The 22941-nt window shown below is 38.9% G+C and overlaps 1 protein-coding gene across 5 annotated transcripts in view; it reads left to right on the top strand.

The window, feature by feature from the left end:
- SLC10A7 (solute carrier family 10 member 7) overlaps nucleotides 1-22941 on the top strand; it is a 142689-nt gene that overhangs the window by 79780 nt on the left and 39968 nt on the right. For all 5 annotated transcript variants that reach the window (XR_007203571.1, XM_048303328.1, XM_048303327.1 and 2 more), the window contains exon 6: nucleotides 12617-12652. Coding sequence is in view for 4 of the 5 variants with exons in the window: in XM_048303328.1 (XP_048159285.1) it covers nucleotides 12617-12652 (36 nt within the window). In the remaining variant the exon portion in view is untranslated. The remainder of the gene's footprint in view (nucleotides 1-12616; nucleotides 12653-22941) is intronic.

Here is a 22941-nt window from a genome sequence, read left to right as displayed (position 1 = left end):
ACACCTTCCAAGTTAACATTGTCTTGCCATTTGAGCTCTTAAGAGCTGAAATCAAAAAAAGCCTTTGCTGTGGGGGCTGTGAGGGAAATATTTTCTCTTCCTTTGGTTCCAGTCTCACACACCAGCTCCCTTCCCTGCCTAGACAGTCTCTGCTAGACTAGGACTATTTTGTTTTCAGAAACAATTTTCCCCCTCTGGAAATATTCTGCTATGTTACTGAATCAAAGACCCACATTTCAGGGCAGATGATTTAAATGCACAACCAGTATTCATATCAGACAGGGGAAAAGCAGCCTCCTTCTGATGGCAAGCTGGAGTGGTACAACCCATACAGGAAATTGAAGTACAAAGCCAAGTTTTGTTTGCTGCCCTCCTCCCTTTTTTTTTTCTTTTCCGGTTTGTTTGTTTGTTTGTTTGTTTTGTTGTTGTTGTGTTTTTGTAAAGCAGTTCTTTATGATGCCTCTGCCTGACTTTTTTACCTTTTCACTGTCACTTGAGCAATAGTGTGATACTGAACAAATGCATTGGCCTTTCGTCTTGAACATGAGAGCTGTATCTAGTGAGTAATACATAAAAAATGAACATGTTTGGAGCAGATGGATGAAAAAAAAAAGAAAATCACAGATACTCCAAGGGTCATATGGCATTGATAACCAGAATGAGATTCTGGCCCATTCTACCACATATGAGAACCCCCCCTGCATTTTCTTGTTGCAGATGTGCATGTTCAGCACATTAAAATGTGTGCTAAGTAGATTGTCTGCTCCGTGGGGATATTCAAAACAAGGCAGAAGTTTTGTGCTGCCAACCCTGTGTTTGGGCACTAGGCTGGAGGGGGGGTATCTGAGCACTTGCATAACCACAAAAAGATGTCAATAGGAGAAAAGAACTTTTTACTGACTGTGTAGAATTTGCAAAATAACAGATAATCAGTGTAGTCAAGCTGAAGCATATTTGGAGTTTGAACTGGGAAGCAACTTTTTTTGGTAAGAAATAATTATGGAATTCTTTAAATAGGATAAAGTTTCTTTTGTATGTAAATGATCTCAATTTAATCAGTTTGTTTAAACAGAATCAGATTTCTGTGGTTTGAAGTTTTTTAACCTTACTGTACTAGAATGTGTACTTATGATTTTGAGGCAGTTATTTTACTGCCACAGAAAGGTGGTTTATGATCCTTTTTCCTTGTTCACAGTCATTAATAACATATTCAACTCATGAACGTTCAGTGATTTATGCACACTTGAGCTCAGCTGAATACTATAATATCCTACTCTAACCATTAAAAACAGTTTTCACAAGATAACGTTAGGTCAGAACGCAGAGTAGGCTGGTTAAATTGTATTATTGATTGCTGCTTTCTGAAGATTTTCCTCAGTTGTGTTTAAACCCTGTGCTTTTGCTTGTTACTGGCTTCTAGAAAAGAAGGCCTGGCAACATAATCTGAATTGAGATGTCTTGCTTTTGATGCCAGGTTGGAAGTTCATGTTTATATAATTTAATTTCTTATATAAATTATCGCAAATTGTCTAGTTGAAGGTTTTTTGAAGACAAGGGTGCATCTTCAGTTGAGTCTTCCAAAGTGGAGAGTATGTGCTCATCTACTACAGAAGATACTGTGGAAGTTAACGTTTTTATTAATTAAATATATTAATGCAGGACTTTATCTGAAATTTATGAAGGTGTAGAAAGCAAGAAAGATTTGGGTTTACTACTGGGTTTTCAATCAGTTTAGTTTTTGTGTGTCCTGTAGACATCTTGTAGTCTGCCACCCACCCTCCCCAGGGGGTGGATTGGTAGTGTACCAGCTGGTGTATTCTGTTTGTAAAATGTGAGATAATCACTCCTGTAAGACAACAGTCGTAATGTCTGTAGAAATGTATTTGGGAACATTTGAAAAGAAATAATAAATACAAGTACCACCTTTTTTTTTCTTAATGTTGTCTTCTAGCCCATTTATAAAGATCTGCATATTTTTTAATGTTATTGCTTTCACTGACTGTGTATATGTGTTTGCATGCATTAAGTTTCTTCTTCAAGAACATTTATTTGACACTGAACTTGCTGGCTTCCTAGGAAAACAAATCCTTTTTTTCTCCCTCTATGTAAACTGTAGTATTTGACTCCTCTTGAGTATGTATTCATTATCTTAAAATAGAAAAAACCTCTCCTCCCTGTGCTCAGAATGAACATTATTGCTGAATTCTCAGGCCTAGGAGAATACCGGTTGCACTGCAAGCAAATCATTTTCTAATCTGTGTGGTTGAAGAAACTGTTCATTTCATACAAAAAGGTATTAATCATATTACCCCTCCTTAAATACCACTTTGCTTTGCCCTTTCTGCATTTGCAGAAGACGACACAATCAAATGGCAAACCTGTGTTTTTGTTCCTTTTCAAAAATCCCTGACAAGCCCATGACACAGGGTACTGCTGTAGCTGTACATTTCTATTCATTATTGATGAACTTGGGGCCAGGCAGGCAGCACAGAACACAGGCAATATAGATTACCATATTGGGGGCTGGGCTTGGGGGGTTTCTGTGTGTGCATGGGCTTGTGTGCTTTTGGGTTGGGTTTGGATTTAGAAATGCTCAATGCTGAGTGGAAATCCTACCTGAGAATAATAATGGAAACAGACTGAATGAGCTTTGTCATACATTTTACTAAAACAATTCAGGGTACTTAGACTAAAGATAAAAAAAAAAAAGAATGTATGAGCTCGCTTGCTCTCAAACTAATGGTTAATAGCTTAACTTTCCAGTGGACTTGGGAATGATCTTGAAGGATCCTGAGGGATTTGAAGGGCATTTCTCACCTTACAAAGTGCAGGTAGCACTTTGGCTGATGAGAAATTTTTCTGATAAAGCCAATGTAACCAGTCTAATTTATAACAATAATTACAGACAAACTATGCTGTTGGTTTGATTTGGGGTGGGGGTGATAGTATCTCATTTCATGAATACCACAGATAAAACCCACATTTTGGGAAAGTGGGAGAATTCTGCCAGCACTTTAGTGATACGTTTTAGATGGTATTTCTGAATAGCAGGTCACCAAGAGACCTTTGCAATGCTAAGAAAGTGTTTTACTACTACTGATGCATAATTAATCCTTACAGGTTTTTACTGGCACAACACTCCTGCCCATTACATAAAGTTTTTATTTTCTTGCAGATATCAAGGAGGAGTTTTACAGTGTTTATATTTGCACTGTTTGAGGTTTTTGGCTTGAAGAAGAATGAAGGAGATCAGAGTTTATTTAAACATAGTGTTTATGTTAACAAAACGTGCTTTGCTTTATATGTTGGTAGTGTCTTTATACAGAACCTGTTCTACTTAATAGTTTTCAATTACATGGAAAGCTATAGAAAGAAATAAGTAGAATCAATTTTGATAACTGCTTGTTACTGCTCATTTCTCTAGAATTTGCCATAGATTTTCTCTGAGGTTTCTGTAATCATTCCTTTATGCTTCTGGTTTTTTTCACACAACTGATCATCATGACAGGAAAAGTAAACGCACAGATTAATTCATTCAAAGTTTATTTAATTCAAAGATTATTGTGTCAAAATAATTTTTTGAACATTGATCGGAATAAAATGGTATCTGTTAAAGGGTGGTGAGGTCCAATCCCAAAAAATGATAGAAAAGTCTTGTGGGGATCTTGCCTGTTGGAGCTATGACTTGGGACTGTTTCAATTCAGTTTTACATGTAGAACCCTTTAAAGTAAGGCTGGTGTAGAGCATAAAAACTGCATCCTTTTCCTTTGGGAAGGAGAGGCAAGAAACCTTCCAGTGGAAGCATGGCACTTAGCTACTCCAAAAAGCAGTGTCAGTCAAAGCAGAAGGTTTACTTCATGTGTTCCTTCCATTTCTGCGGGTCTGGTTTCTTTTGTTGGGACTTAGGACTCTTCAATGTGTCTCAAAATACAGAATCAACTCTCTTGCTAATTGAACAATACAGTAACTTCTGGTTCATGAGATTGTTTTCCTTGGAAGGTCCCACAGCACCATCTAGTGCCATCTTGTCCTAGTGCCACATGGCTTTGTGGGAGCAGAGGTGCTGAGGCTGGCATGCTTTGCTGGGAATGGTTTCTTAGTAATTTAAATTAGGATTTGCCTCTGACTCGGCATAGATCGCAATATAGGGGAAATTTAGATTATTTGTAACTTTCTTCTTCAAGAAAACAGACTTAAAAATTGGGTTGAAAATTAACTTTTCTTGTGAAACATGTTTGTTACTGCTCCTGCATTTCGTCTTTCTGTGTACAAAACAAAGGAGAAATTGTGGTGCATCCTTAAGACTTCACTAAAATACCTTTCACTAATTTATCCCTCAACACATGTAATTAGGTTTATTATGTCCTTACTATACTTTAAACCCTTTTTCAAGGAAGGGCTGTGCTTATCCCTACAGACATCCTAATCCTACAATCTCTGGGCCCTTCCTCCTCAGTCCCACTGAGGTCATGCTCATATGGTGTGGAACCTGCTTGCAGTTGTAGAAATTACAGGATTGTGTCCAAGGGATTTTTGCAAAGACAAGGGGGCCACTCTGAAAAGAGTAAGGGTGTGGATGATTGAAAAGTTCCTTTCTCACTTTTGTGTCCTCTAGCAAAGGCCCACTTAATGCCAGTGTATAAACTCCTATCCTGACATGCAGAGCCATAGTGATCTTGTTCTCTGCTGATACCCCATGAGAAATTGATTTGAATAGGAACAGACAGTGTTTAATGAGCTGGAATTATGAAAAATATTTGCATAGGAGGAAGTTTCAAAAGGCTGCATTGAGGTGGAAGGTAAAGGAGAGGAAGAAGGTCTTGGGGCCAGGAGTGATGGTCAGCAAAAGCAAGTGAAGAGGAAATGGGAAGAGGAAAATGTAGCTCCTGCAAGCGCAACAGTATCCTAGAACGCACTGTAGATGGCAACAAGACAGCTGAATTGAATGTGTTGCGAAAGAGAGAGGCAAGAAGAAGTTGCAGGAAGGTATTACAAGTTTGGTGGATATGGCTTGATCCTGTTCCAGATACGTGAACAAAGGCCCACTGGAATCTCCCTGGTCACATGCAGAGCTGCTGCAGAGAGGTTGCAGCGGGTGGGAAGTATGGCCAGAAGCAGCACCTGGGATCCCACCTGTTGTGGGAGCTACTCCACGTCCTGCCAGCCAGCTCCCATCTAACTGATGGTTTCAGGTCGTTTGGTGGAAGTGGTCATTTCCAACTCTGACTGAGACTGTGTTGTGTTTTGTACGTCATTCCAGATGTTACTCCCGTATCACCTGCAAAGCACCAAGAAGTTTTCATAGCTGCTTTAAAACTTCAGGGTCCTTACTGCTGTGAACTATTCTGTTGCTGTGTAAGAAGCAAATTTCTAATGTGTTGAAGATGCCCTCTGCTGGGAAAGCCGGGCAAACTGGGCTTATACGTAGTTTTACCTTTCTAAAATACTCTTCTTATTCTTGGCTTAACTCTCAATCTGATACCAGAAACTTGCCCCTCAACTTTACTGAAAAGAATGCTCTCTCCTTTTGGTTCTGTTCTTTACACTTCATCTGTGACAAGTGTGGTAGTGTTATTGCTGGTAGTTCAGATCACTGTATTTCTTGTTCTTCTGATCTGTTTTTGTTGAACTCTGGCTGCTCGCATTCCTTTTGATTGCATTTTTTCGTGCTTGTATAAAATGTAGGCAAAAGGAACATCTGCAAAGACTAATTATTAATAACTAGTGGAAATGCTTTTGATTTCTACTGTTATCTGATGTTGGTAAGCCTTTTAATATCGCCTCATCCTTCTTTTTTTTTTTTCAAATTAATGTCCATTCCCACGATAAATACAACAGAACAAAGGTGGTACAATGTCTGGAACAACTCACAAAGCCCTCTGCACAGTCTCATAGTTGATATGAAATCTGGTTTATTTTGCCCCTTCTGATAAATCAAAAGCCATTTTAACATAGTGCTTCTAATTTCACAGTTTTGTTATTAAAATCCAATATTGGCCTAATTGCATAAGTTACAGCTATTGTTGTGGTGTTTGTTTATAATTATAGTTGAGTTAGGGTTACTTAGAATTGCATTTTTGATTTTGTATTGTAGTTTGTTATCTTGGTGTGGTACAATGTTTATGATTTAACAAAAATGTGTGAACTTAACTTCATACTCCTTTCAGTATCTTTTCAGATGTTACCATTATTTATTATGGGGAGAATGGGTGTATTTAGCATCCTGAAAAGCATCAATTCATAAGCCTTTGTTCTCCCCAGCTTTCAGAACAGTAATTTCATAAAAAACAGGGCATAAAGAGCTAAATTACATATTTTATTTTGAATAATTGCAGTTGCACAAGCCTTCTCAGAACCAACAATGTCATTAGAGTAGCTGACAGAAGAGGGATGTGCAGTAGGAGTTTTACACTTGAAATAATTTTGAAAATAATTGAATCGGAAAACAAAAGACAGGTAAATATGTGACACCAGGAGCTTCTGCGATGTCCATGGGGGAGCAACACAGGGACACAAGTTGCATCTTGGGGAAATGACTGAAATTACAAGAATATGAGAAAGGTCTAATTTAATCTCTGAGATTGCGAGAGATAAAACCAAACATTTATGTCATTTACATGGGCATGGTGTTAGAAACAGGGGGGGAACATGCTTTATTGTGGAAATCAGTTTCAGCATCTCAGTCAACAGAAATCTGTCATTTCTACTGCCATCTTTAAGTAAGTCAAATGAACAATATAGTTTGTATAGCCATGCTTACAAAATATTAAAAGCTGTTTAAAAATCCCATATAAAGGTTGTCTCAAGGAGGCTTCTGCAGACACTGCATCCAAATACTAAGGCACTAAGGCACTTCAGTTACAGATTTGAAATCTTTGTGTTCAAATGGTTTAGTACTTAAAAACTGAGATATGTAAAATTCACAGTTGCCTCTGCACCCATGTTATCAGGCCCTTTTCTGTTATGCCCCCTCTGCATTCAGTGCCTACTGAATGCAAGACCTTGCCTGGTCCCAACTTGACTTTTAATGGCTTTTGCCCTTCTGGTTTGGAACCAAGTATATATATTTAGCATAGGGGGCTTTATCTTGATCTGTGGTGTCTGTCAAGAGGTTCTGCATAGTTTTAAAACTACATGGGGGCAGATGGAAAAAGGGAGAAGGCAGCTAATTTCTGAAGATTTTGGTATGTGAAAGCCGTGTATCAGTAGAAGGAATCATTCTCTATATGATGTCTGAAGTTACAATTACTGCCAAGCAGTCTGACATGGGAGTACACTTTAAATCAGTTTATTCACAATGATGAATAATGTGGTATCAAAGGTAATAAACAATGTGTTTACTCAGGGGTGATGCTGTGAAGTGGAACTGTGGAGCTGTGACCAGTCTGAGGGGTGAGGATAGTGGCAGTCTTGTTCTCCTTCATTTGAATAGACTGAGAGTTGGCTCTGAGTGCTGCCATGGTCTTTACAATCTCTGTCATGTTAGTGAAAACACTGAACAATCAGATTTTGAATTTTATGGAGTGCCTACTTTCTTTGTTTTGTGATTTTTGTTTTTGGAGAACATCTGTATTCTGTCAGAACTTGGGTGCTAGCTGTCCTGTTGCTCACAAACATGCCTAATGCAGACCTAGAAGCACTTTTCTAGAGGCAGGGTTCTCTTTTTAAAATGTAAAACATTATAAAGTTGTCTGCAAACTTGTTAAAAATAAAACAAAGAAAAAAAAATTGAAAAGCCACTTCCAAGCACAAAATCAAGGAAACAAAAGACATAAGAAACAGAAATAATACATATTTTGACATACAGTTTCTCTCTCATATTGTAGTCATAAAAACTACAGTTCTGTTTATTTGTTTGTTTGATGGTGAGGTGGGATGTGCAGGCTGGGGTTTATTGGCATTGTTAACTCCATACTCCAACCAACTGAGCTAATCCTTTTTTTGGTTGATCTTTCTTTTCCAAAAAGTGCCAGCAACTCTTGAAATAAAGTAATATGAGAAATACTGCCGTACACAGATGAAGACTAACTTTGTTCTCATTTATGCTTGTCTTCTGATGAAATGGTCCAGTGTTCACAAGGTTTTTTTCTCTGACCTTACCCTATCAGTAGCATGGAAATGCTGCCCAGTAAGTTTTTACATAACACTGCTTACACTTCTGCTTCTTTTGTGTCCTGCTCTGATGAAGCATTCAAGAAATCTGTAGCATTAAGCACGAGTAGGTAATTGATTTCAGAAAATACATATTTGTTCAGAACCTTGATTACAAAACGCTTTTTTTTCTTTCTAGCCCTGGTTGTTAATACAAATCAGACGTGACTTTGGTTAAGGTTTTTCTCACTAGCGATTGCCACATGCGTGTCGTACTGATGACCTGTAAGAATGATGAAAAATTGCACGGGAAATTTGTGGGTAAAGGAAACGAAGGAAAGTTCACATGTATTTCATGCCTCATTACAATAATCCCTACTTGTCTTCTACCATGTGTCCCTCTGGATCTGTGCCCACCTTTCTCCTCCTATTTGCATAATTTCATTCTTAATGATTTGCCACCATAGTTTCAAATTCATTATGTGACTTCCCCTCCCTGTCTGATTTGGCAGCCAATTCCATGTATTGATTTTATATATTCTTTCAGAGAATAAACACCTCTTAATACCTGCTCTACAGCAATGCTGTACTGGATGAAACCTGTAGAAAACCTCTTAGCAACTTTATCTAATCAAAGCAAATAACAATTAAATGGGTCTCCAAGTACATCCTTGCTGCTAATATGTATATTTATGTACATGCTATCCCACACAATCTGTATTGAAAATCTCTTACATAAAATCAGTTTCATGATCTTTACTGTAGAGAGATGTTTCCAGGTATCTGACTCTTCAGACTCCTATGTTGTATCAGTGTCTCATGTCAGGCTGACATTTTTTTCTGCCCTTTCCACTAAAATCGTTGAAATATATTCAGTCAGTCTTTCACATCAGAGGTGTAAATGGATTTCTTGAAAGTTTTTCTGCAGATAGCAAACAGCAGTCACTTTACAACTTTGACTCCATTGTGGGCAGCAGTCGGGAAGCTTAACACTCCACCCGAACTTTGAAGATGCTAAAACTGTGTAATGACCTTGCATTCTCAAGGGCAGATGCTCAGCTTTTGCTGGAAGTGCTAATCTACAATCTGTTTATCTCCATACAGTATGTATTTGACAGCACTTGCCTGGAAAGCAAGGCAGGGAAAAGCGTTGTCAAATTTAGTTCCTTTTTCCTCTCCGATGGTCTCGGTGTCCAATGGACTTAGAAATGGTCATCTTTATTTTAATTTTTAGCTTCCTTTGTGCTTCTCAGCCAGTTGCAGTCTTAGAAAGCAGCCACACTGCCAGTGTCAGAATATTCTCATCTTTGTGAAGCCTCTGCTGGAGCACAAGCTGGGCTCTGGAGTAACTGTTTTCTGCCACATTTTCTTTATTCTTAGTGAATCAGACTTTGGGTTTTATCTTCAAAATGTAAATTGTCTCCTGCATTTTCTGTCTGTAGGCTTTAGACTTGAAGTGCTCTATTTATTATTCTTTAGTGGGTATGAATTGAAATGCATCCCATAATGCTCATGAGCACATTGAGGAGCATGTTCCTAATGAAGAGGTAATGTGTCGAAGCAAGGTGCTGTGTGCAGGGAAAGGTAATGCCTTTTGTTAGACAGATACACCATGGTCAGGTAAGCCCTTCCTCAAATCTGGGGCAGGAACCTGAAGAGAAGGGCTTTAGCATATAAAAGCACATCAGTGTTTTCAGGTAACATATAAATGGGCTTTATATCCCCGAAGTCCATCAGTTGGCTGGGTAACAGAGGTTCCTTCCCTGAATAAATCTTGCCTTGCTTGCACCTGTAAACCATCACAGCCACCACAGCACTACTGACTGAAGAAAAAAACCCTTTGGTTTTAATGTAATCCCTGTGGTTTTTCAAACTGGCACTCCATATCAAAATAAAACATTAACATCAAATTACTCTGATTCAGCAACAACATCTATTTTTTAAGATGAACAGTCTGTTCTGTCAGGTAATTGTTTAGCTTCCCAGGGAATTGCCTATGAGTTGCAAATGGGAAAGTTCAACGTTGTAAATCCTTTCTGCGGTGAGGCAACAGGAAACCCTCTTCTGATTACTAAGATCACCCGGTTTAATAGCAAAATTTAGTAACAAATTGCTAGAATTGACCTTTTGAATGCTAGATTTGCAGCACGTTCAGTCAGGAATCTGTTTATGGTGTATAGGAGGATTTTCTTCCTCTCCACTTACAGAATTACAAGAAGTGTTACTGTCACAGAGGTGCCGTTGCCCTTTGTGACACATGCTCACATGCTTTGAATTAGCAGTGGCTGTTGCCCATTGTGTTAGTATCAGCAAGCTTCTAAAGTAAATAAGTAGCAAGTCACAACTCCCATCCTAAGGAGGAAGGACACCATCTTGATTTATCAGCAAGATAAAGAGGAAGGTTGCTTTGGTTTGGTTTGGTTTTTTACCTTGGCTTCTTTTTTTTTTTTTTTTTGTAACATATAAAACCACTCCAAGGCATGAAGTGCATAAGAAGTGACTAATGGTGCTGAATCAATGCGTTCCTTCAGATTCAGAGGAGAGCTGGCTGTGTTCTCAAGCTGCCAGTGTGCTCTCTTCTCCCTACACTCAATGCTTAGTTGGGAGTATAGGATGCTTTTGGAGCATCACGTCCTGCTCCATCCACGCTCCTCTTCACTCGTGCAAAGGCCCGAAGGTAGAACCCTGCTGCACTGGTGTTCTACCATCCCAAAGTTGCAGGAGGCCAGGGGAATACTCAGGCACTTGGTAATGTTTGGTAGTATTTGAGGTGTACAGTGTAGTTGTCAATGGGGATAGGGGAAGAAGGGCAAAGTCTGGCTCATGTCCGCTTAGCAGTAGTCCCTAAAAGCTGGAGTTGGGTCACTCTGATAAAGTGACTGTGTTGTACCTACATTACACAGATCTTGCAGTCAGTTCTTCCTCATAGATTCTGCTGTGTGCAAGTGTCAGTTCAGCCCTTGGTGCCTCCTCCCTTCCTCAACTTCTGTTTCTTCCTCTCCAGCTGCTGTACTTGAACACTTATATTTCTTCATATCTGTTATCTGCATTTTGGTCTAGACCTCCTGTAAATACTGAGTGACTCCCTGAAGCAATTCTCACTGCTTCTACTTCTCATTTTAGTCTTTTATGATCTATCTCAATTGTGACATTTGCAAAAAGATAAATTATTATGGATAGCTAGGCTGTGGGGCAGTCAGATATGGCATGTATTATTTATTTTGAAATATGTTTTTAAATTCTGCAGAGCCTTCAAGTTGCACAGCTTAACTGTTACCTCCTTGATCCTTCTCATCTGCTATAATTTGTGGCATTTATTTGTTGCATTTTGTTTTAGGAGCACAATAGGAACTCTCTGTGGCTGATTGTCTGGATCTGTGATTTTTGTGGATGCAGAAAGCAAATACAAAACTAGTTGTTTAAATTTTTTCTCTATATTCACTTTCAAAAGACTGAAGTAAAGCCATGTTACTCAAAGTTAGGTGAAAAGTAGGGGACAACTGGGTTTTTTTGTTCAATTGTTTCTCACTTACAGCTAAATAAAACATAAAATAAGCACCCTTTTAGATAAATGTGAGCACATTTTGGACACTTTTCCTTTACAAATAAAGTTTGTGAATAGCTGAAAAACTAGCTATTCTTGTGACCTATCTGGATGAAGAACAGTCTTGGCCTAGAGAAGTTCTGAGCAAGCTCTATGAATTAGCATGCATTAAATGATAGAATCATTTTATTGAGCAATAATAAAATATTGAAGTCAGATGGAAGGATGATGGGGAATTGCTATTTGCAGCTCTGAAAGTGATGCATGTCATGTTAACTCCCAACCCAAACAACTCATTCTAAGATTTGCTTTCATGAAACTTAAAATCCTCGGTTTTGTCCAATCATCAGCTTTAAACCTGTTCCTTGTCAGTGAAGACAACAAATCTTTTTGCTTGCATCTGCCTGGGGGATGTGGAAAGCCGAGGTGGTCCTGTGTGATTAAATTAGATGAAAGACTTGCCTTCTACCAGTGAGACATGAAGTCTAATCAAGTGAAATGAGTTTTGAGATCTCAGCTCATTTCCTTGGGGAATATCTGCTTACATTACACAGTCACGACACCTAATTCATCACAGTTGATGCAGCTTATGCTCAGAAGAGGACCTGGGACTGGGTGGCATGGGACTTGATCACACGTCTCCCCCTAAGGAGGAGCTGCTTAGTGAAGTTAAGATACAGCACACTGAGGGGAGAGCTTTAATATGTATTTTTTTAAATAAATGATCCATATTTCTGTGTATCAGATCTTTTAGAACAGAAGGGTTTAGGTGCAAAAAGGTAAAACAAGGTACTTTGTGCTGAGTGTAGTTTATAAAATGATAGCTGTACAAATGTTGAAGGACATAGTGAAGAGCAAAGTTGAGCTTGTTATTTAATTTCTATGATGTTAAAGGATATTTATGTATTTCCATGTACTTAGGTAAGAAAGTAAAGATTATTCTGCCTCCCTAACAGACTGTTTTTGTTTGTTTGTTCCAGGGCATTGTTATAACTCCACTTCTACTTTTGCTTTTTGTAAGTATCATGATATTAAAATATCTTCTTACTGGGTAATCTTGCACCTACTGGATGTTATATTTAAGATGCAAGTTTGGGTGATTTTCACAATGCATAAATAATGAAGAAGATTTTTCTGGTCAGTATTTGAAATCAGCTGCTTCCCAGGAAGGCCATCAAAGTGTGAATGCAAACACAACCTACACTTCATTCTAAGATGACCAAAAGCTGTTGTCTTACAGAAGTGCAAAATGATATGCTGTTAGTCAGGCTGGGTAAAAGAAAAACACTTATCAGGTAGGGTGATAACTCGGTTAGGAGAGCTCTTGGAGAGCTTTCACTTGCAGGAGCTGGACAGGATTGTACTGATCTGAAATGGATGAGAATAATTGCAAAAGCACTATTCAGATAAACAGAGCCTTGCTTTTGGGCAACTAAGCCCATGGGTATTTTTGTGGTAGAGGTTAGCAAGACAGATTACTGGAGCCCCTGTGCCTCACTAAATGTGATGCTGCTTCATTCCTGTTAGTTCAAGATTTCTATTCCAATTGTTAGTCTTCAGTGAGGGCCTTGGATTCTTACAGTTCATGGTAGAAGGAAAAGGAGAAGACCAAGCTTTATCTTCATGTTTTATAAAGGCATGGATATTTAGTCAGCATACAATGGAGAGGCTTTTGCAGGTGGGTGGTGGTGCTTTAGTAAGTCCCTTGTCAGACAGGAAGTCTTGGAGCTTGAGGATTTGCTGGCATAGCTGGTGTGATGTGCATGTTGCTGAGGGCTGTGGCTTTGTGAAGAGCAGGGAATATAGGCTGAAGCACTTAAAGGATTTCAGGGAAGGCATACCTTTTCTTTTATGTTTGTCTTACTGATGGCTTTGTATGTAAGCAGCACACTGGAAAGGGGGGAAGTGGGAAGTTGGTCTGAAACAATTTATTAGTGGCATGCAAGGGATGCACTGTTTTATAGCAGGGATGCTTAAGCAACATACGGACTGTATACTAATATAGCAGTATAAACTGGGATAAATAGTACTCTGAGAGTGGCTGTAACATCAACTACTGCTTCAGAATAACTGTGTGGGAAGATATTTCTTTTACTAGAACAAATTGTAGTTCATTGATGTAGCTGTGTTTACACACAAACTGCTTTGACTGTATTGTATAGAGTGATACACACCAGCAAAGCTTTCTTGACACACCTGGGACCACACACTTATTGTAGGTTGAAAAAGATAACTTTTCTTAAAAAAAAGATGGGTGTTTTGTTATTTTTGTACTGAATATGTTGATTCAGGATGGCCTGCCTTACTGTTTTCCAGTCCTCTTCCCTCTTGTATGGAATGTGTTTCTTCCACAGGAATTCATTTAGACCTGTGCCTTTGTTTCTAAGTGACTGAAACTTCAGCTCTTTTTACAGTTGCTCACTGGTAGCTTTCACTCTGCTTTACCTCACTGAGTTTGATGCTCTGAATAGTCAAAAGGGATATTTTGTGCAGAAAATGAAATGTTAAGGAAATATCTGCATATCTTTTCAAGCAAGGTAAAGATCTTTCCTTTGGCATCTTTATAGACAGATAACAAGATATTCTGCCCCATAAATTACAGTGTTCACTGTTCCTTCTCAGAAGAAGTGGTAAAACTTCATGTGTGTAAGAAGGCAAATCATGTCTCTGTTCTTCCTACCAGCCCTGGACACATTTGTATGAGAAGTGTGTAAAATGCACATTAATTTTTGGGTGTTTTGTAGCATGACTTGGGCTTGCTTTTCTTGAGGAAGATACGCACAATAATTGCTTTTTCATCAAGTGTGATAAGCAAACTAGTCTGGGGATGAGGGGAGTTACAAAAACTGTGGGTATTTGTCACAAAGCCCAAAACTTGAGGACTACTCTTGTGGTATGTAAATATTTGAAACTTCTTGAAGTCTTTGTTGAGGGTTTCACACATGAAGAGCAGCATTCTGGTCAGCCCAGCAGCACACTTTGCTAAGATGAGGCTTGCCTTCTCTGAAGGTTCAGTTTATCCGGTGATAGGTATTTAGGACAGCTAAATGTGCACACCCTGAGTTCCCATGTCCTGACAGTCTGTAGTTTGGACTGCTGAAACCTTTTTTCCTTGTGAACCTCTCTAGTTTTCCTCTGAGTTTCCTTTATGCGTCTGGCCTGGTGAACACATACTGGATTCAAGCACACAGTTCACGTGTTTCTCTATGCTTGCTTACAACCTGCAGCTTCATCATTTCATGTGGTATTGTGGAGTTGCTGTGGAGTGAGAAACACTGACTAGAAAATTGCTGGCTATCTTCTCTAAACCATTCATCAGTTTAGTCATGCAACTTACCCTTAATGCTTAATTATTGCAGGGTAGAATTTTCAAGTTTCAAAATAAAACTTCCGTTTACCTCAAAATTAACTGAGCTGGCCTTCCAAATGCTATTCATGGATCTTTCAAGTCAATGTCATCAATGAATTTTAGTTCCTGAGTCTGGTACTCACGAGCATTAACTCTTCCACACAGTTGTGCTATGCTAGTCTGAATGCTATATTGCATTAGTGATCATATTTGTTAGCCTCCCTGTGTACAGTGCATAAAATACCTTTAGTGCTGCCAGAAATAAAATACATTGTTGTCTATTAGCTTGTTTTTGTTATATAGCTTAACCTGAGGTAGCAGTTATTGTTTATATTTTGCCCTGTGTGCACCAGAGAATAAAATGTTCTGAACTGCCTTTTTGTTCATAACTGCCCAGTAATGTAAATATAAATTGTCTAAACAACATTGATAAAAGCATGTTGAAGCTATAATAAACAGTGTATTTAATGCAAAGAATTTATCATCTTAAATGAACAGTGTTGAACAGGACTACAGTTACATTTCTGAAAAGTGTATTTCTGGAATGAAACTTCTGGTGTAAAGCTTACTCAAAAGTAACATTATAAGAGGTTTGGATTAGTATAATGAAGCCTTCAATACTGTGCATGTAATTGCTGGACTGTATGAGGATGCTTAGCTAAATTTTATAAAGAATATCTGACTTTGTCACAGATACCTCTGATTAACATTTTGCCTAGTAAGAGGCTATTGAATCTTTCTTCCCAGATATGTTCATCAGCAGTATCATCATCCTCATGTTAACCCTTGTTATTAACAGTTAATATGTCACATTCCCAGCAAAGATGTTACGAATGGGCAATGTCCCATAACTGTATATAATTGGAGTTCATATATGTGGTGAGCAGGAGTGTTGAAACAAAGTTAAATCAGTTTCAAGTTAGCAGGAGGTTATGCTGTTTGATATTTCTTTGCAGCATTCTGCAGTGCTTCATTAATAATGATCAGGCGTCTGTGTACCAAATCATTCAGAGAGTGAGGCTGTCCATCTCCCTCTTGTCGCTTTGCACACTTAGCTGAAGCCAGAGGTAACAGATTGATCATGAAAAATTTTAAAGCAGAGAAATAAGTTTTGTTTTCTCAAAGGCATTTGAGGAGGAAAAAAACCCCATCAACTAGAAATGGTGTAGACTAAATTTTGCTTTTGAAAATAGCTATATTGCTATCATTAAATAACTGAGGAAGTAAAGCACTTGTCCATCTTTACTTATCACAACTTGTTCTGTGTGTTGTTTAGTTATTTCCTTCAGTATTTGTTACATTACATGATTCCTAATAACAGTTTATGATTTGAATTCTTAAATATGCTGCAATTTGGCCTATTTACATTACTAAAAGACAGTTAAAACAAAGGTGTTGTCACACTGTGAAGATAATAGTGCTGTAATATGACAACCTCAAGATGTCAACACCTTTTTATGACACCTTGTTTGAAATACAGAATTTCAGGAGCACTGAACTCTGCAACAATTGTAGCTGTATCACCTCACTTCTATCCCCTTAGATTGTAAATTTAGTAATGGAAAAAAGGAATATGTATGAATGCAGGTTTATTTCCACTGAGGGATTTCACATGCCTTTGTATTGCATGGGATGGAGGCCAGGCTGATGCCTCAAGCAAGGTCATGTCTCGGATTTACTGTGAAAACAGCATGAACATAGATGTTGTACTAAGAGGGTGATGCAGAGTTGCCTTACGTGGGTGAAAGTGGCTCTGTTGCTTCCCAGCCACACTGGGAGAGAGTTGCCCCATCTGTCCTAAAAGTTGGCTGAGCACATGGAATGGCAAGTCTACCCAGCCACACAAGCTTGGGATTTTGTTGATTGTAATAGGTATCAAAATACAAGCTCTCAGTCATCTGCCCACCTGTTGGAGCCAAATGTGATGCTGTGGTTGTTATGGCATAGTATCCCAGCTTTGCCACTTTCTTGGTGTTCCCCTTGGTGGTGAGACACTCAGTGCCTGACAGATGTGGTGTCTTCAGTTGCTGAAAACACAGCCAGTTTAGCTGTCAAAGTAACAAAAGTCTTAAGTGTGTGAATCTATTGAAAGCCATCAAAAACTGTTAAGAGATAAGTCAGTATTTTACATTTTTATGTACTTCCCGTTCTTCAGAAGCATGCCTGCAAAGCAGTTAATGCAGAGTGTTAAAGACCCAATACAAAATTCATGTGTATATAAAGACACACTTGGCAACCCCTCTGTGTGACTGTCAGGCATTACTCCCCCGTTAGCTCTTTTACCAATAAGACTACCATGACATTTGTGTCAAAACAGAATCTTCCCAAGGCTTTATCAGCTTGCTCCTGTTCCTGATTTCTGCATATTTATTTTTATGTTGGCATTGTAGTGGTGATGTCATAAGTACTAGAAAGTAACACTGCTGAGAGAATTCAGGAGTAGACAAGTGAAGGAAATTTGGTGCAAGTACTGCAGAAAAAAGTGAAAAAAAGTGAGTGAAATTAGAAGTTGATTTAAATACTGAAGAGCTTTCCCCTGTACTCACAATCTTTAAATTAAAATATGGGTCCAAAAGTTGTTGATACTTCTCAGATTTTTGCCAAGTCTACTCCAATCCCATTAATTCACATAAATCTGTTTATTGAAAGGAGCTGCCGGTACTTTTTTGTTTTTAAACAGGATTTCTACACACTGTGCCTTGTTTTCCTTCTCAAGCACTTGGTGAGTGAGAGTTGATACCAGTCAAATGAATCGTTAAATATGCAAATATCTTAGTAGCTGGAAAGCCTTGGAAGTTGATAAGGAAGTTGCAGCTAATGGATTTCACTGGTATGTGACAAAAGGCTGATTACGGTGGGGGGGAAGAGAGGGGGAGCAGCAGAGTGCATTAGCTGTTAACAGATCAACTCGTTCATGTAGAAGATTTAAAGTGCATCATTATTTCTACCTGGTTATTTACCTCACCGTTTCCTTTCTTCTTTAATCACTGGGAAAACAAAATTCTCTGATCTGATCCAAGCTCTTTACAATTAACTAGAACTTCCTAATGAAGTTCTAAAGAAGAACTGCTATGAAAAATTTACTTAGTAATTTTATTGCTTTTTTTCACATTCACCTTTTATGGCTTTGTTATTAAATTGGAATAAGTAACAGAGAATAATAGGGACCCTCCTTGTTCCTGACACACACACAAAATACTGTAGATTTTTCTAGGTGCTTTTCTACATGTTATTGCTCTTGAGATTTTCATCTATATAAAACTAGGGGAGCCTTTCAAGTGCACAACCTGCTTCAACATGGGCAGAAGTTAATCACACATCTTAATCATAGGATCGTAGATTCTGGCTACCAGGAGGCTCCCATCCTGACTCACCCAATCCACCTCTTTTCCATGCTGTGAAATTCACCTTGAAACTGAGCATGATCCAGCCTAAAAGTAAGGATTTTTGCTCTCCCTCCACCCTTGCAATATTAGAAACTCGTGTCTCTGATGAATAGAAAACTAATTTCCAGTAAGTACTGGTTAAGGATGTTTAATCCATTTGTCTTTGTTGCCAGTGTTATACATCTGAATAGCACTTCTATAAAATTTATCACCCTGGCTCAGACCTTCTCTTTGCCAGCCTTCAGTCAGCAAGGCTAAACAAGCCATGCATTTCTAATCTTTAAATTCATAAAACAAATCCCTTAATCTGAGGTGTTTTGTGCACCTGCTCCAGTTTTAATTCCTTCTTCAGCTGAGGTTAATACAAATCCTGCACAGTTGTGCAATTTGCTTCACCAAAGGCTTATCCAGGCCTTGTGCAATGTCTCCAGTATCCCCTACCTCGACTGATTTATTTCTTCTGGTACATCACAGTTTTATTTTCCATGGATAAATAATATTCGTGGTTCTTAATTACTCTGTATTGACTAATCTATGTCTTTCCACTTAGCCACCCCCTTTTTTGCAGCAGGATTTTTGGATGCTAGTCCTTCAGTCCCAGCTCTCCAAGGGTATTAATCTAATTCCCATTTAGGTGTTTCTGGGTTGTAAACTTGATCTTGTTTCTGTACATTAACCCTTCAGATCATTGCACCACAGTTAAGTGGAAGAGTAGCTCTGGTGTATTTCGGATGAAGAATACCTATGGTTATTTTTACAGCTCTATAAAAGGCTGTAAAATCCACAGGTATGTTTGGATTGGTTTGGTATTTAATGTGTTATAGGGGAACCCAAAAGGGATTAGGCATCTGTGATCACTTTAACAGGGGAAACTCAAAATATACAGTCTCATTGCCCAAGCCAGGAAATAATAAAAAAAAAAAAGTCAAGATTGTCAGCTTTTCTTTTTCCATACTTCCGAATATAAAACTTAAGATTTTTTTTTTTTATTTGCCAATGGAACTGGAGGGTATATGTAGACAACTAGATACTTTTTTATTTGTGCCAAATCAGTTCCCACAGCCACACAAGCATATAGAATATGCAAGAATTTGCAAAATATATCTTGTTATTTAGCAGAACTGGGGACTTAAGTTTAATTTTTAAGAATAACAATGAAAGATCTCTGTTAAAATACGTGACTGCCAAAGCACTGGATGCAATCTCTTTTGTACATTTGCCCCTTTCTGAGGGAAGAGACAATTTGCAGTTTTTGACAGGTATAATTAAAAGCTTTCTTTTAAAATTAAAATGTGTTCTATAGAAACTCCATTCTCAGTGATATTCCTCCCCTTCCCTTCTACCCATTCAAGGTAGATTATTTCAGTACCAGTCAATGACTGTTGGTCAGTGGCTGGGAGCTGGCATCTCTTGCACAGCTTCTCTGCCTTACTGAGACGTCTGAAGGCTCTGCATGTGAGTGCCTGTAAAGCAGGGGGGTGGGAAGGACACCCCCGTGACCTGTCAGCTCTGTTTAGATGTTATGTAGGAATGACCTCTTTCGACCTCCTACCTGAAATCTGGAGCTGGGCACTGTGAAACTCACAGGAGTGTATCAGCGCTCTTCCAACTGCTCCCTATGTCCCAGAGCACCAGCATCATTACTGCCCATGGCAGAGTGTTCCCAGCAAAGCATTTCCATTTGCCACATACCTGGGTTACGGAGGGACACGTGGTTATTCTTCTGCTGTACTGTAACATGCTGCAATGACTGGGTCAGGATAAGGGCTCTGGAAAGAGTCCAAAGCAAGGGAGGACTTCGTTCAGCTGGAAATACTTCTTGTTCGTTGCCCTTCATCACTAAACTGGATCCCATCCACATCTTTTCCAAAAGTGCGTTGCTTTCTGTGTCCTTTTAGTGATGGGCCTGCCATCCACAACAGGATGTAAAGGGATTAGGTTATGGGGTGGTCTAGACAGGCCTCTGAGGCAGCTGGATCTGGGCTGAATGAGAGGAACCAGAAGCAGTGACAATACAGCATTGAATGCAAAATTTAAATAGAGTAGAGTGTCAGAGTAGCCAGATGTTTCCCCCAGAATGTGGAAAAGCTTAAAATTGAGTATCTCATGTAAGAGAGCAGCCAGTAGTGCCCCTCCCCATCAGTTCTGCCCTCTTTTCACCGCTGCCTCACTTCCTCCTCTGTGCTCAACCACTGCTGAGGCTGAAGCTGGTTGACGGTGTGTGAAGAGCACAAAGACACAACCTGAGGAAGCATTAATTGCAGGAGAGCACTGGGAGAGTAAAAGCCACCCCCAAAGGATAGCCTGCTCCAAAGTGGACACAATGTGTCCAGCACATGTGCCACTGGGCTGTTATTTGGGGGGACTGGGAGGATGTGTTTCTTCTGAGTCCCTGGCGGTGTAGACGTGGGAACACCCACTGTCATACCTGCCTGGTCAGCCAGAAAAATAAGAATGGAGCGTCTGGCTTGTGGAGACAGTCTAGGCTGGGAGATGGAATTGTCTTGGTTTTATGCAAGGAAGCTTGGGTTTTGCTCTTTGGTTTTTTTACCATATCCAGTTAAATATAGCCTTTTAATTAAGGATAAGCCAGTGTTTCTACCACAAACTCATAAAGAAACCCACTAAATAACTTGTCGTGGTTTTTTAAAACAGGCGGTCTCTTGAGAAGAAAGGTCTAGGACTAAATTAGCAAGAATGCTGCAGGTCAGATTTGAAGTACTGCATGGTGACAGAATTGTTTGGGAAGAGTTGCCTGGAATTCTCTTTCTGCTTATCTGAGTTGCCCTGCTGAAATCACTCTGATTATTTAAGTGAAAAATGTCTTTCCCCAAGCAGGAATTTTTAGGGTCTCTTTTTGAATAGTGAGTCTATTAAAGCAGGGCTGACTTATTACTAAACCTTTAACTGAAATGCTGCTATCCAGAATAGTGTGTAACAATCTCTTCACAATATCAAACTTTAAAAAATGTTCCTAAATAAGCATAGATAATATGGTGGTATGAAAATCTGTGATTCCTTTTTCATTAAGTGGTGCATTTTATCTTCCATACATCATTCCAATCAGGCAGGTGTGGGGTTTTTTCAGCCATAAATCAGCAGTTTGATTTCGTGATGTTTTTATGCCAGTTCTTACAGTACTTCTGTTTGCCATTGAAGAAAGGTTCATTTTTAGGCATGGAGGTGATTATAACAAGGAGGGCAGCCAACGATAATCAGCCATTTTAGCATAATACTAATTTCTGTGCAATGCAAATCATCTAGGTAGTTAGTTTTAAAAAAAAACTAATGACAGCTAATGGAGCACAGAATTTAGCTTGATCCAACTAAAAAATCCTAAAGGATTGAAATCCTATTTATTCATTCAGACAGAATATTTGCATTTTGTGTGTAGGAAGGTTTGATTAACATTATATCATCAAGATTTCTGTTTCCTCTGTTCCTCAATTCTCACTCCTCTTTCTCAAAACGGATGTGGCAGACATATCCAAAGGATGTGTTCAAAGCAACTCTGGAACCCAGGCAATGTGTGAGAGTCCGTGGGACACTTAGGGTTCTGAGTCTGATGAGTTTTCATGCTACAGATGTTAAGAAGACCCTGGTCAGATTATGCTTCCATTAGCTGTGGGTTCTTCAGTAATTTTGACTCCTCATGATTAGCCACTGTATGTCCAGAGTCTGGGTTAAAATGTCTTTTTCTTCTGTGTAATTGTGAAGTTCATACCTTCTCCTCAGCCTATATTTTCTCTTCTGTGTCCTTCTCAGGAAGTATATTTAAGGTTAAGGTAAGAGTTGATAGACATAATCTAACAGATAGATTTTGAAAAAAACCAGCCCACTGAAGTTATTGTCAAAATATACAGAAGGAGTCAAAGTTTAGAAGACTGTTTGAAGAGTAATATCAGTACCTTTAATGCAGTTTGTAATTATGTAAAAAACACAACAAAACAAATACCAAAAACCCCACATCCAAAGCAGAACATATCCTTATATATACACAAAGTGCTCAAAAATCCATCACAGTTTGAAAACGCTACATTTGAAGTAACATTTTAAAAATCTGGCAAGACTATGCCTTTTCCAGCAGCATATTATGCTGTTGAATAGTTTTTCATTCCTGACTTAGAAACTGATTATGCATCCACTGAGCATAAAACTTGGAAGTCGTGAGCAAAGTCCAATCAACATTTTTATAGAAAAGCACAGGAGTCACTGCCAAAGTTCTGTGAAGCTACGCAAGTGTCCTGGCATGCAGACTGCTTGCTTAGATTCACTCCTCTGTGGCCCAGGCCGATTTTAAAGTTTAAAAATCTTCACTTTCACTTGCAAAACGCTTCCTGGAGTATACAGTAAGTAATGCTTTTAGCTCCTCAGCACATAACAGTAAGTCCAAATACAGTTTGAAAAACTAAGAAGCTTTTAAAATTTCAGAAGCTCATTACAAGAATTAAAACAACAAGGAGATCATGAGTGGGATGATGGAGTTCTGTGCTTTCTGTAGGGAAACACTCAGAGAGCCCTGTGGCCCTTGGGGATCTGGCTGCACTGCCAGACTTTGGGTACTCATGTG

This window comes from Corvus hawaiiensis, chromosome 5, assembly GCF_020740725.1.
Source record: "Corvus hawaiiensis isolate bCorHaw1 chromosome 5, bCorHaw1.pri.cur, whole genome shotgun sequence".
NCBI classification, from domain to species: domain Eukaryota; kingdom Metazoa; phylum Chordata; class Aves; order Passeriformes; family Corvidae; genus Corvus; species Corvus hawaiiensis.
This window is presented reverse-complemented; position numbering and strand designations above follow the sequence as displayed.